The 12,524-nt window shown below is 56.0% G+C and overlaps 2 protein-coding genes across 4 annotated transcripts; one reads left to right on the top strand and one right to left on the bottom strand.

The window, feature by feature from the left end:
• Nucleotides 1-62: 62 nt before the first annotated feature.
• NUDT17 (nudix hydrolase 17) lies at nt 63-2,611 on the top strand. The gene is given in 8 exon segments (XM_049616464.1): nt 63-279; nt 499-682; nt 926-951; nt 1,080-1,172; nt 1,416-1,514; nt 1,733-1,869; nt 2,239-2,397; nt 2,471-2,611. Coding segments are annotated over 8 exon segments (996 nt in total). The 5' UTR covers nt 63-87; the 3' UTR covers nt 2,577-2,611.
• Nucleotides 2,612-2,618: 7 nt separating this feature from the next.
• Nucleotides 2,619-12,380, bottom strand: PIAS3 (protein inhibitor of activated STAT 3). 3 transcript variants are annotated; one of them, XM_049616452.1, is made up of 14 exons: nt 12,306-12,380; nt 9,168-9,585; nt 8,940-9,024; nt 8,670-8,720; nt 8,333-8,423; nt 7,698-7,832; nt 7,348-7,453; nt 6,685-6,758; nt 6,393-6,553; nt 5,135-5,268; nt 4,886-5,054; nt 4,586-4,719; nt 4,364-4,401; nt 2,619-3,790 (listed from the first exon to the last, which is right to left on the bottom strand). In XM_049616452.1, exons 2-14 carry the CDS (start codon nt 9,580-9,582, stop codon nt 3,524-3,526), a joined length of 1,860 nt encoding a protein of 619 aa, XP_049472409.1. In that variant the 5' UTR covers nt 9,583-9,585; nt 12,306-12,380; the 3' UTR covers nt 2,619-3,523. The 3 variants fall into 3 exon arrangements, with proteins under 3 accessions (XP_049472409.1, XP_049472407.1, XP_049472410.1); XM_049616450.1 differs by lacking the exon at nt 12,306-12,380 and adding an exon at nt 11,594-11,705; XM_049616453.1 differs by lacking the exon at nt 12,306-12,380 and adding an exon at nt 9,807-10,398.
• Nucleotides 12,381-12,524: the final 144 nt, after the last annotated feature.

Genomic DNA, 12,524 nt, shown 5'->3' with positions numbered 1-12,524 from the left:
GCGGAAGCTCTCTAGGTCCCGACCCTGCGAACGCTGGACCAGCAGAGGGCGCCAGGTGGGCCGCGGCCCCAGCCCCAGGGCGGCGTTATGGCCGCCGCGCGGGTGCTGCTGCTCCTGTCCGGGCGCGCGGAGTCGCCGAGCTTCGCCCAGAGTGTGTGTGGCCTCCTGGGCGCCGGGCCAGGGCTCGGGCCGTGGCCCACGCACTGCGGCTTGAAGCGAGGACGACTCGTCCTCTCGGACGGGCCATTCCCAGGCTCCTCGGCCAGGCTTCCGCTCCAGGTCGGGGGAAGGGGGACCCGGGGGAGGAGGGGACCCCAGGAGGGGGGGAGCGGAGCAGGAGTGAAGAATCGAAGGAGGAGACCGGGGTCGGGCGGGAGCTGGCGTGAGAGGCCTGGGGTGCAAGTGTCGTCCCGACTCAACCTCCTGCCCCATCGCGCGCTGTCGCCCGACTTTTGCCCCAGTTCTGAAGCCTTAACCCGAACGGCTCCCTCCCGCCAGCGACCCCCTTTCTGCCCTTTTGCGGTCCTGGACCAGCAGCTCAGGACTCCGGGGGCCGAGCTGCCCAGCAACCGAGGTGTGGATCTGGGTGTGGCCGTCCTTCTGCAGTCCAGCGACCAGTCTGTCTTGTTAACGCGCAGGACAAGCACCCTCAGCGTTTCTCCCAACCTCTGGGTACCCCCAGGTGAGTGCCCCGAGGACGAGATCCCAAGTCCAGGGAAGAAAGTGGCCCTTCACCCAACAGTGTTATTCCCAGTTTCCAAAGGACAGAGAAACAGCCCCAGAAATGTGGTCAGTCCCCTTTTCACGAAGGATGACAATGGCATCAGCGCCCATGGGAAGGAGTAGTATAAATAGTGGGGGGGGAGGGGGGGTGTCCCCGGCCAGGAATACCACCACTTACCTATCGGTCCCATTGTTGTCGCAGGTGGGCACGTGGCACTTGATGAAGAGGTAACCGGACTGCTGGCCCAACCTTCACCCTGCCCTGAAACCCGAGACTGGGGCTGCCTTGGGTGTGGGCCGAGGGGCTTGGAGGAGTCTGGCACCTGCCACTGTGACCTGCCCTTTGTTGCTCCCAGCTGTTGGACGGAGGGCTGCGAGAGCTTCAGGAGGAGACTGGACTACAGCTGCCCCACGGCCAGTTCTCTTGGGTCCCTCTGGGGTTATGGGAGGTGAGACAGGAAGGTGGCAAAGGTCGCTTCCTATTTAACTAAGAGTCCTTAACAATTTCTTCTTAGTCCTACCTGCCTGGCCCAGGGGAAACATTGGGGACCAGGGGGAGGGAATTTGGAGTCCCCAAATCCAGTCTCCACCTGGGTCCCTCCTGCACCATCTCGACCCTGCGCTTCCTCAGCTGTATTTACAGTCTCGGAAAGAGACAGGAAGTTCTCACTTTTGCTGTATTCTTCTCTTAGTCTGCCTACCCTCCTAGGCTGAGCTGGGGTCTCCCCAGATACCATCACATCATTCTCTATCTACTCGTGGTCTCCTGGGAGTCACAGCAGCAGCTGCAGGTAGGGCTGGTGGTGCAGGAAGGAAATGGGGGCTCAGGAGACAATGCAGACTGGTTCTGTGACTAAGATGGGGGGGGGGGTCAGAGATAACCAAGAAATCCAACAGCCCCTGTCCCTGCCCCAAGTCTGTCTCCTTTCCACCTGTGGGTAGGCTGCAACCAAGAACAGGCCTCCCAAGAGAGAGGCCATGGCTAAGGGACCTACATGTCTGGCCCCAGGCCCGGATCCAACCAAACCCGAGTGAGGTGAGCGCCTTTATGTGGCTGGGACCAGAGATAGCAGCTGCCGTGGCTGCTGCAGAGGATGGGACAGAGACACCCACACATCTTCCCCGGGACCTACCACCCTCTGTCCTGTAAGTAAGAGCTTCTGCCTCACCCCCCAAATACCAACATGTACACGTTGAGAAGTTCCACTTCTCTCCCCTCCTCAGAAGGGAATGTTGCGTGGTGAGGGAGATTGAGGGAGTGGGTTGGTCAACTGATCATGAAGAGAGTACACAAGATCAAAGACACTGTCCATCCGCGTCCAAGGGTTCCTGCTCTGACTGGTTAGCATGGACTCCCACTCTCCCGAGGGTTCAGTACCCCCGCCTTGAATCTGTTCCTTCCTGTAAAATGAGGTCAACACCCACCCACCCACCCCTCTCCTGCCGTGGCGGGAGGATTCAGTGAGGTGGGCTAAGCCACAAGGCACAGCCCAGACAGGAGCTGTCACCATGCAGTACAGTGGAACTAGGGGAGGACAAAAGAGCTCGACCCCTGGCCTTGCCCACATCCACACTGCTGCGGACGACCCCGACCACAGCAGAAGGCAACGAGAGGGTCAGCGCTGGGACCAAGTTTGCCCTCAGGCTCTGGCTGCAGCATCTGGGCAGGTAAGAGTAAAGCACTTGGCCCCGCAACGTTGGGCTGAATGCTCCACAGGGGACAGGAGGGAGGAGCTGCTCCTGGAAGTCCTCTGGGGACACCCCCACCACCCACCCCCACCAGGGCCTGCAAGCAAGAACGGAACCTGGGACCCCTTCCCCCACTTGCCCCAAACCAGGGATCTGGAGAGTGAGGTGTGGAACTCCCTCCCCAACCCCCCTCCGAGACATTCACAGAACATTCACAACCTTTATTGTGGATAAGAACTTTGCTACAACTTTGGGAATAAAAAGTAAAATTACAATGTAGGTCTTAAGCCCCAGAGGAGCCTGAAAAAGGAGAATGGGGAGAGCATGAAGTCCTCCCACCTCCCAGAAAAGGTGCAGAATGAACCAGACCTAACCATGGGGCCATGGGCCTTTAGAAGCTCATGGCCCAAGCTGGTCAGCATAGGAAACACTGTGCACTTAAATATATAAATAGAGAGAGACCCAGGCAATAGGCCAGGCCCTGCTCCCAAACCCCTGGGGATCAGAGCTAAGGCCTTATCTCGTCCGCAGTCACACTGGGAAGTAGGAAGCAGGGGAAGTCATCTTTGGAGTATTTTGGTTTTTCTTGTTTATGTACAAAAAAATCTGCAACCCAAAATAGAGTTCTCTGTCCATGTGTCGGCCTGTCTTAGCTTCTCCACTTGTCTGTCTGGCCGAAGAGAATGGAATGGACATGAAGAGACCATGGATGTGGGGAAGGAACAGAACCATAGGTTTGGGGAAGAGAGGGCTCTAGAGGACAAGAGAAACGCCCCTGCCCTCCACCCCACCCCCAGGCTCTAGTGGATTCAGACCTTCCCCCAACTCACACCCCATCACACACGTGCCTCCCGCTGCCTAGGTTAACATACCCAAAGGAATGTGCCAACCATCTAAAGAACATTTCCAAAAATAGAACCCAAATGTCCTTAAAAAGAGGTTAAATATTAACCCTTTGGGTGCTGGCCTTGTCAGGCAGAGATAAGGCCAAAAACAGGCATCCATGAAGGTCTTTCTGGCCTTTGGCCAAAGCCCCCTGAGGGGTTGGAGTGGCCAGGGGTCTGGACCCCACAGCACACTTGCTCAGTGAAGTTTCCATAATCCAAGGGACTCAGTCCAGGGAAATGATGTCTGACCGACATCCAGTCAAAGAGGGACCCGAGGACAGGGGTCCCGCATGCCCCTCCCTCAAGGCCCCCCCAGGGGCCACAATGCTACTGACGCGGCCAGGAGGGGGTGCTGGAGTGGTGCTGCGGTGAGAGCTCCCCAGTGTGGGGGCGAGTGGGCCCAGGAAGTGGGAAGGGGTCCCTCGGTACTGGAAGAAGTGGCCAAGGGCATCCTGTTCGTCTAGCGAGGTGATGACGGAGGGACCATAGTGCTGGGAGGAATCAAGGGCACAGTTTAAGATTTTCTCCTGACTTCACCCGGCCTCCCAGTCACTCATCTCAGAAATAGCCGGGGATAATTCAAATCCTCCGGATCCCAAGGTACCCTCTGAGAAGCAGGAGAGACTCTCTTTCTTTCCCCTGCTTCCCCATACCCTACCCGATTCCCTGCCCTGAGACAGCCCCTCCATCTTGCTAGGTTCTTGGCCTTGTGGGCGTCTGAAATGTGTGGAATGTCCGGCCGGGGCAGGCATGGCGCTCAACTGCACATGGGTGTTGGGGGGGAGGTTGTGTGTGTGAATAGTCAGGGGCAGGATTCTAAAAACTCCGGAGACAGGACAGTAACAAGGGATCAAAGAAGACATGGGTGAGAATCTGAAGAAGCACCCGTGGGGCCTGGGAGGGACATAAAGTGCCCACACCCTCCTTAGGCCCCCCAGCTCCCACCTTCCCTCACAGAGAGGCAGATTTAGTTCTCAGGGGAAAGTGAGGGGGAGGGGACCCATCAGTGCCTAGATAGGAAGCTTCAGAGATCTGAGATCTTCATGGGACATGGGACCACTTACCTGACTCTCAGTCTGAAGGAAAGAAAATAAATCTAAACCTGGTAGGAAAAGAAAAATCAAAATCAGCCTCCTGTCTGACCCCTTCACGGCCCCCCCCAAAAAATCCTTTGGATTGTAGCCCTTTACAAGACAGCCAGAAGGCTTTGAAAAGGAGCAGGGGTTCTGATCTGCTTTCAGGGCACATGGGGCAGGGCAGAGCCCACCCTGTGGTCAGTGTCCTACCTTGGATATCCGCCCCCAGTGGGAAGGCAGGTGGGTACTCATGTAGTGGGAGACTGGACAGGAAGTCCCCGCCCAGTGTGCCCACGGCAGGGCTCCGTAGCACCGAAGATGGCTGGTGACCAGATGTCAGGACTCTGTGAGGAGAGAGGAGGAGCTGGGCAGCCAGCGAACGACAGACGCCCTCACCCAGCTCAGCTTCCTGAGTCCCCTCTCTGCCCCGGGGTTTGTCCAGTGATCAGAAAGCATTTCTGACTTCTTTCTCTGCCCCTTCTGCTGCGGACTCAGCCTATTTCCTCATACCCTTTGCTTCCAGGTAGAGCCGGAATGGCAGCCGAGGTGACAGGACAGTGCTTTTTGGTCGGGGGCAGGTCCTCCTCATCTGATGAGCTCTCTATTGTCAAGTCGATAACTTCAACCTTCTTCTTACTCTCTGATGGATTGCCCTCTTGCACTGGGCTGTACTGGAGGCCTGTGGGTGGTAAGAGGACTGTGTCTCAGAGAAGAGGCCATCCAAGACTCAGTTCGGCTAGGGGACAGGGGGTCACTCACCATCCAGCCCATACCCTGGCGGGGGGCAAACCTCAGATGCCTCCTTCTTGGGTTTCATTGGGCACCAGGATCCATCTTCCATGAACTGTATCTCATCACAATCCGAACAGGAATTAAGTATCTCCATGAATAAGCTGGGGGGAAGGGGAGATACGGGAATTCAGGAGGCTGTGAGATCGCTGGGAACAGTAGCCAGAGAGTTCTGGGACTCACCTTCCTGAACCTCAGTTTCCTCATCTGTGAAACAGGGATATTATTCACCCCTACTCACCTCTCTTGAGTTGTCAGAATCAAGTAAAGTATGTAAAAGAGCTTTGCAAACTTCAAATGCCACGTTTTCAAAAAAAAAAAAATACATTCTAAGCATGTGTTTCACATAGTACTTGTGACAAGACAAAGGAGCAGAGATATAGAACTTCGTAAGTCTTCTCGATGAGGGCCATAATTTAGGCTCTGGAAGGGGGTTAGGACTAGCTAGATCTGCCCATCCAAATTTTCAAAAGAACATTTTGCCACGCTCAGTGAGAGGTCAGGTAGTTGTTATAGGTGTTATATTGTAACAGTTCAATACATTGACGCCGCCACTTACTAACAATTATAATTTTGAGCAAGATAATCTCTCTAGGCCCCAGCTTCTTCACCTGTAATGACAATATCCATCTCACAGGGTTAATTATGAGGATTCAATGAGATGAGATATGCAATGTGCTGAGCATGATACCTCATGCAATAAATCTTCAGTGGTGGAAATATACACAGTTGACCCTGAACAAAACGGGAGTTAAAAGCACTCACACGCAATCAAAAATCCATGGACATGACCTCACACACAATCAAAATTCCATGGACAACTTTTGACTCTCCAAAACCTTAACTACCAATAGCCTACGGCTGACCAGAAGCCTTACCAATAGCATCAAGGGTCAATTAACACATTATTTAGCATATTATGTGTATTACATACTGTATTCTTACAATACAGTAATCTAGACAAAAGAAAATATTAAAATCATCAAAAAGAAAAATACCATTTATATTTACTGGACTGTTTTAAAAAACCCCATGTATAAGTGGACCTGTGTCGTTCAAGGGTCAACTGTATATTATAAAGAGGCTAAATTATATGTATACACATAAAGGGGTGGATAGGTTAAGAGCTGGGCTTCGTGGAGGGGAAGGAAGCCATCTTGATCTGTCGATGGGAGGGTTCCTAGTGGATGTCGAAGGTAAAAGGAAGCAGAATGCAGAGCGGCCCTACCCATCAATGATAAGAGATTCATAAGGAGCCTTCTTGTCGCACACAGGACATGTCCACGTTGGCTTCTTCTCATTCATCTGTAGATAAAGGGCAGCATCGAAGCTCTGCAGGTGGGCGCAGGTGAGGGCACGACAAGGGACTGTCAGGCGCATCTTCCCTAGCTGGGAGGAGACAAGCGCTCTGGTCACAGTCCCTACATCCCGGGAACCCTCACTCTAGTAGCCCTAGGAGCCCTCATATGGGTCCAGAGTTTAGCCCCACCCTCCTCCCTTCTCATCTCCCTTGTACCCACCGGGCACATGAGTGACACCCGGAGACTTGTAGTGGCCACCTCACTGTCCGGGTCAGCGGTCAATTTCTCCTTGACTGAAACAAGAATGAGGCCAGAGCCATGGGGTCAGCAAAGCTGGAGATGAAGCCTGGGAGGTGGTGAGGCCAGAAGCAGATGGTTCTGGCTGAGAGGCAGCTGGGCAGAGTGCCTCTGGGGACCCATGGGATGTCACATGGGGGTGGTCTTTGGAGGCCAGTGGAAGATCACATGAAGACTGAGTGTCAGGGAGAGATTTCCCCAACCCCGAAGATGCTTAAATATAGCTGGGTGACACTTTGGCAGAGATGACTTAGAGGGAACTGAAACATCAAAAGAGAGTTAGATTAGATGATCCTTAAGACTCTCCCCACTCTCAAGCAGCCATATTCCAGCAAGGCTGGAGGCAGGGTCTGTGAGGTGCAAAGCAGATGTATAACTGAGAGTGAGAGGGTGTCACTCAGTGCCTGGGAGTGGTCTGACTTCTCAACCATGAAGATCGGTAAGGGGATGAGGGGAGGGTTAGGGTTCATGTGAGAGGTGATGTATATTGTCACAGGTCAGGTATGGGTTTGGCGATAAAGGCTGGAGGACCAGGAAAACTTGGATCCAAATCAGAGTGGTAAAGAGGGGCAGGACATTACTCACTCAGTGCCCGAGAGTGGTCTGGGTTCCGGATACCCTTTGCTCTGAGTTTTTGTAGGAGGGTCCCTGCAGTCAACTGCCTCACCAGGTACACAGACAAGGAGTAGTTCTACTTGGAGGCAGGGGGAGGTAATTAGCCTTTGCTCTGCACATCATCACCACCACACCACCACCATCATCACCACCATCATCACCACCACCACTCCAACCCTTTGTCCCGTGAGGACCAGAGACAGCGGGTTAAGACAGAACGACCCATAAAGAGGAAGATGTTTCCCTAAACCCAAGACACTGGATGATTCCCCCTCACACCCTGCAGGCTTCTCCAGGCTCCCTGCCTCAGCTTTGCTCACCCGTCCAAACTCAGATGACCAGTTGACCACGATGGTGTTGGGAACAGTGGCCGAGAGTCGAGCCAGGGGTGTGATGTTGATGGGGCGGCTGGGCCTCTTGGGCTCAGCCCCATTCTTGGTAGGGGGAAGATAACCCTGGAGAAAGGAGGGACTGGTCAAGACATCTTATCTCTCAGGTTACTCACGTCTTGGAAGGAAGGCCAGCTCACTCGGTGACCAAGGAGATGGGGGCCCATTCGGTGACTCCCAAACCCAGAGCACTATCTAGGGCTGTGTGTGGGGTTTATTCCTGGGGAGGAAGGAGAGCTTATTCATTGGCCAGGGAAATAGGAACCCACTCATGAGTTCCTGAGCAGAAAGAATAGGGACGCCCCACTTCTTCCAACTCTCAGCTCTGAGATCATCACTCCAGAAAGTCTTCCCTGTCCTTTGGGTTGAATGAATGTCCCCCCTCCAAGTTCTCCATCAGCCCTGTCTTAGTATCCTCTAGATTATATTGATCGATCAGTAAACTGAGTCCCTATGATGTACCAGGCACTGTGCTAGGCATGTCTTTTTCATAATAGGTTTGTAGTTACCATTCAAGAACTGAAACAGGGAAGAGAGAACTGCTAGAAGAAGGGGAGAACATTTACCGGCAGGGGGCACAGTTTCCCATTGACCTTGACAAAGAGGTTGGGGGGGAAGTAATCTTCCTGGGGGCAGCTGGTCTCACAGAGACAGAACCTGGTAAGAGATGAGAAAAGATGAAACAGCAGGGGAGGCGGTTTCTTGAGTTGCAGCTGGTGGAAAGGCAGGGACCTCAGTCATTCAGTCATGGATATCTGTAGCCCTCAGCATCCGACAAAAGTCCCAGGGTTGGGGTGGACACAGCAGAGCAGGGCCATCCTCTAGCAGGATCTATCATACCCTTATTTCATTCCCACCCCCCAACAGGAGCCCAGCAGGGAGGGACGGAGAGGATCAACTCACCTTAGCTGCACCTGTATAGTATAGTCACATTTGGCTCCTGGCAGAACCTCTCTGTGACAAGAAGGAGAGGGAGACATGTCAGGATGTGGCCCCTGGAAGGCAGGGCTGAACAGAGACACAGAAAGTTAAATGTCCCAGGGACAGAGAAGAGACACACCAGAGAATGAGAGACAAAGCAGGTGCAGAAGGATGGACAGGCAGAATGGGACAGAAGAGAATGTCAGGGGGCAGAGTCCAGGGGTAACACCCAGGATGCTGGGAGAGATGTACCTGGAGGTGAGAATCTGCTGCACTTGTTGGGGTGTGAGGGCAAAGGTAAAGTGTGCCTCTTCAAACCGCTGGCTGGAAGTGGACGCTGGGGACACAAAGGGGCAGTTATTCCCCAGCCACGGAGGCTGCCCCTGTCCCAGGCTGCCAATCCCATGGAACTAAAGCCTAAAAAAGGCCCGGGCAAGAGGCATGGAGTCAGGAGGAAGGTGGAGGAAGATAGAGCCATACCGAGGGTGGTGGGCCGGATGAGCTCCCCATAGACTTCATAGAAGGGCAATGGTTTCATGGTGACGTCAGGGTGCACGGGCTGGGGCAGAGGGGGGTGAATGTCCACTTCACGCTTGGGGCCCAGCAGGGGGCCAGGGGCCAAGAGGGCCGGGGGAATGGGAGCTAGTGGACCAGGGGAGCCGACAGGAGGGGTGCCGGGGGGCAGAGAGAGCAGGGAGAGATCAGAGGGCCCCAGGGTCTTCCGGGGAAAGCGGCGGCGATAAAGTTCTTTGATCTTCATTTGGACACTGGGGGCACAGCTGGACTTGAGGAGGTGCAGGGCCTTGGCCAGGAGCTCGTGCTTCCGTCCACTCTTGTTCCGGCCAGCAAAGCCGAGCAGCACCTGAAGCTCAGACACCCGGAAGCTCATCACCATGTGCTGTGGACAACACAGACACTTGAGAATCCTGCCGAGGATGCTGGGGCTGAGCTCCCAAATAGGCAATGCCTCTTTCCGCCCCCCGCGCTCATCTGAGAGACACTCCGCAGCCAGTGGGTTACTGCCAGACAGCCACCCTGGCCAAAGGGACACCTCAGTCCCATTTCAGCAACCCTCAGGTCAACCTGACCCCCAGTCCCCCAGAGCTGCAGTAACCCTACCTCCCTATGCCTGTAAGTTGGCCAGGTGGCGCAGGGGGCAGACAGCAAGTCATCCACAGGCACACCTCTGAGTCCACTACGGCCTCCTATCTCCATCCCCGCCTTGAGCCTAGACACTCCTTTAAGCTGCTTATCTCCTCTCCTGCTCTTTCTCAGAATCTCAGACCCATCCTAGCTTCCTGGGAAGAGGCTAGGAGACAGGGAGAAGGAGGGGGAGGAGAGGATTCAGGCCAGACAGCCCCACAGGGAAGAAAGGGGGCAGGTGGCTGGAGGATTGTGCCCCATGGTACACCCCTCCCAACACCTCAATCCACCTCAGCTATTTTCCCCAAGCCTCTGAAGCTTCTGTGGCCAGGGTTTCCAGGTCAGGGTTCAATGCCTGTAACTCCCCCAAATCCTTTCTAAGCATCATTTACATAACCACTGCTCTCTCAGGCCTGTTTTTCAGGGAAGCAGATGACAAAATCTTGGGGCAAAGGGCTTCCTAGTAAATCACTGAGTCCAGGCTGCCTCCTTGTTTACCTGTTTACTCCATCCACCAGGAACTGAACTAATATCCTGTTTCTCTCCTACATAGAGAACGTTAAGTGATCCCCGCGCCCCCCCTCCCCCGGCGCCCCTGCCTAGTGGTGGAAGAGGAGAGGGCAGAACTAAGCAGAGGCCCAGGGAGGATGAGGAGAAGCCGTGGGGCCCCTGAGCCAGGGTGCAGAATCCAAGTTCCCCTAAAGGCAGCTGGGCCCAGGGGACTAGACTTCAAGCCCGCCAAGGAGTATGGCTCCATTTCAAAAGGCAGAACAAAGCCAGGAGGCAGGGGGATGAACCCAATGGTTTTTTAAGGTTCTGTGACATGTCCTCGGATATGGTTACCCTCAAAGACCGTGTGGCAGCAGGAGGGCACAAGAAGCTTTCTCCTTAAAGGACGCCCTCCCGTGAATCTCTGGAAGACCTTGGCATGGGCAGGCCTTGCTAGCCCTCCACAATTCTCCCGCTCACGGGGGGTTTTATGGTTTTGGACCCCTTTTGAGGAGTGTGATGAAAAACTTGTTCTTATACCCTTCTCCCACCCTTATTTCCTCGGTCCCGTTTTTATTTCTCCATTTCCATTAGCTTTGTCAAGGATCCCCCCCCCACCCCACCCCGTTCCTATCGCATAGTTTCACACTCCTCTACGCCTCGGCCCGAAGCTTCGATTCACCCAGGCAGCACCTTCCCCTCAGCCACCGGGATGCTTCGGCCCCACCCCTCGATCCAGCCGCCCGCACAGCCCCGCCCCCTAGGTCTCAGCCGCCTACTGGTACTGCCCAAGGCTCGGAACCCAGGAGCAGCCCCAAACCTCCATCCTCTCCGCCGCACCTCCCCGAGGAGCCTCCCGTGCATCTATCTGCCCCCCAGTCCCATCCCCACATCTGCCCCCTACTGTCGCATCTCCTGGCCTCGATCGGCTCGCCCCCTAAGCCTCTACAGCAGCTTTTACCCCTGGCCCTCCTCCCACCTCTGCCCCTACTGCCAAACCCGACTTCTACCCCACGTCCCCGCCCCCTGAGCCTCGGCCCCCAACAGCTGCAATTCCCCTCGGCCCCACCCCTACATCTGCCCCGCGGCCCCGCCCCCGGAGCCCCGCCGCAGCCCGGTCCTCGCCCACAGCCACTTTTCTCCCACCCCCAGCAGCCAGTCCCCGCCACGTCTCCAGCCCCCTCCCGAGCCCTCAGCACCCAGTCTCGGTCGCTTCCCTGACTCGGCGTTCCGCCGGGCTCAGTCCAGATGGGGATGGGGGAGGGGGCCGGTACCTTTAATTCGCCCAGCTCCGCCATCTTGAGACATCGCAGGCGCCGGAGCCGGAGCCCGAGCTCAGGCCCAGGGACCGGCGCGCAACTCTCCACCCCGGCGCCGGCCGCAAATGCCGCCTGCTCCGCCCCGTCCGGCCCCCTTACACCTCCCCTTCCCGGCCCCGCCCGCCCGGCTCCGGACAGGCCCCAGCCTCAGCCCCTCCCTCCGCGGCTGGACCCAGCCCCTGCACGTCTTTGGCCCCAGTGCAAGACCGGAGGGAGCGGAGCCTGAAAGATCGCGGGGTTCCCGGGGATACCGAAGAGGAGGCGGACCCGAAGTGCCTGGGGGAGGGGGCTCTGCCACGCCAGAGTTGGGAGGGGTGAGCTTTTAGAGAGCCAACACTACTTGAAATATGGAGGGAAAGTATCGAGAACTGCTAAATCTAAGAGAAATGGGGGAGGGGTGAAGAAGTTGGAGCGAATACCCTCATCTCTCTCTCTACAAGTTTAACCAGCTAAAGTCAAGAGTTCTACCAACTCGGGAAATGGGCGAGATCTGATCCATTCCGGAGAAGCTATGACTAGTTGTGACTAGTTCAGTTCCAGACGGCTATTCTCAGTACTTCGCCCCTACCCCCACCCCTCCACCAGCCAACTGCAGTGTTGCTCGTGGTTCTGCCGTAGGACTCCGGCTCGGCAGCAAAAAAAGTTTGGTTCGATGAGCGGGACTTACCAGCACAGTTGCAGGGAGCGGGGAGGGGGCTCGGGAAGCTCGGAGGGTGGGCTGGGGAGGTGGGGGGAGGGGGCCCCGCGCCGCTCCCGCGGTCTACAAGACTGGAGGTCGGTCCGGCAGCTGGACGCTGCAGCCGCAGCTCCGCCCGGCCGGGAGCTCCGCCCGGCCCAGCGCCGGGGCTCAGGCCGCCCCCTCCGGAGCGAGCCCGCCAGGGCTGCC

Source organism: Panthera uncia, assembly GCF_023721935.1.
Source record: "Panthera uncia isolate 11264 chromosome C1 unlocalized genomic scaffold, Puncia_PCG_1.0 HiC_scaffold_4, whole genome shotgun sequence".
Lineage (NCBI taxonomy): Eukaryota > Metazoa > Chordata > Mammalia > Carnivora > Felidae > Panthera > Panthera uncia.
This window is presented reverse-complemented; position numbering and strand designations above follow the sequence as displayed.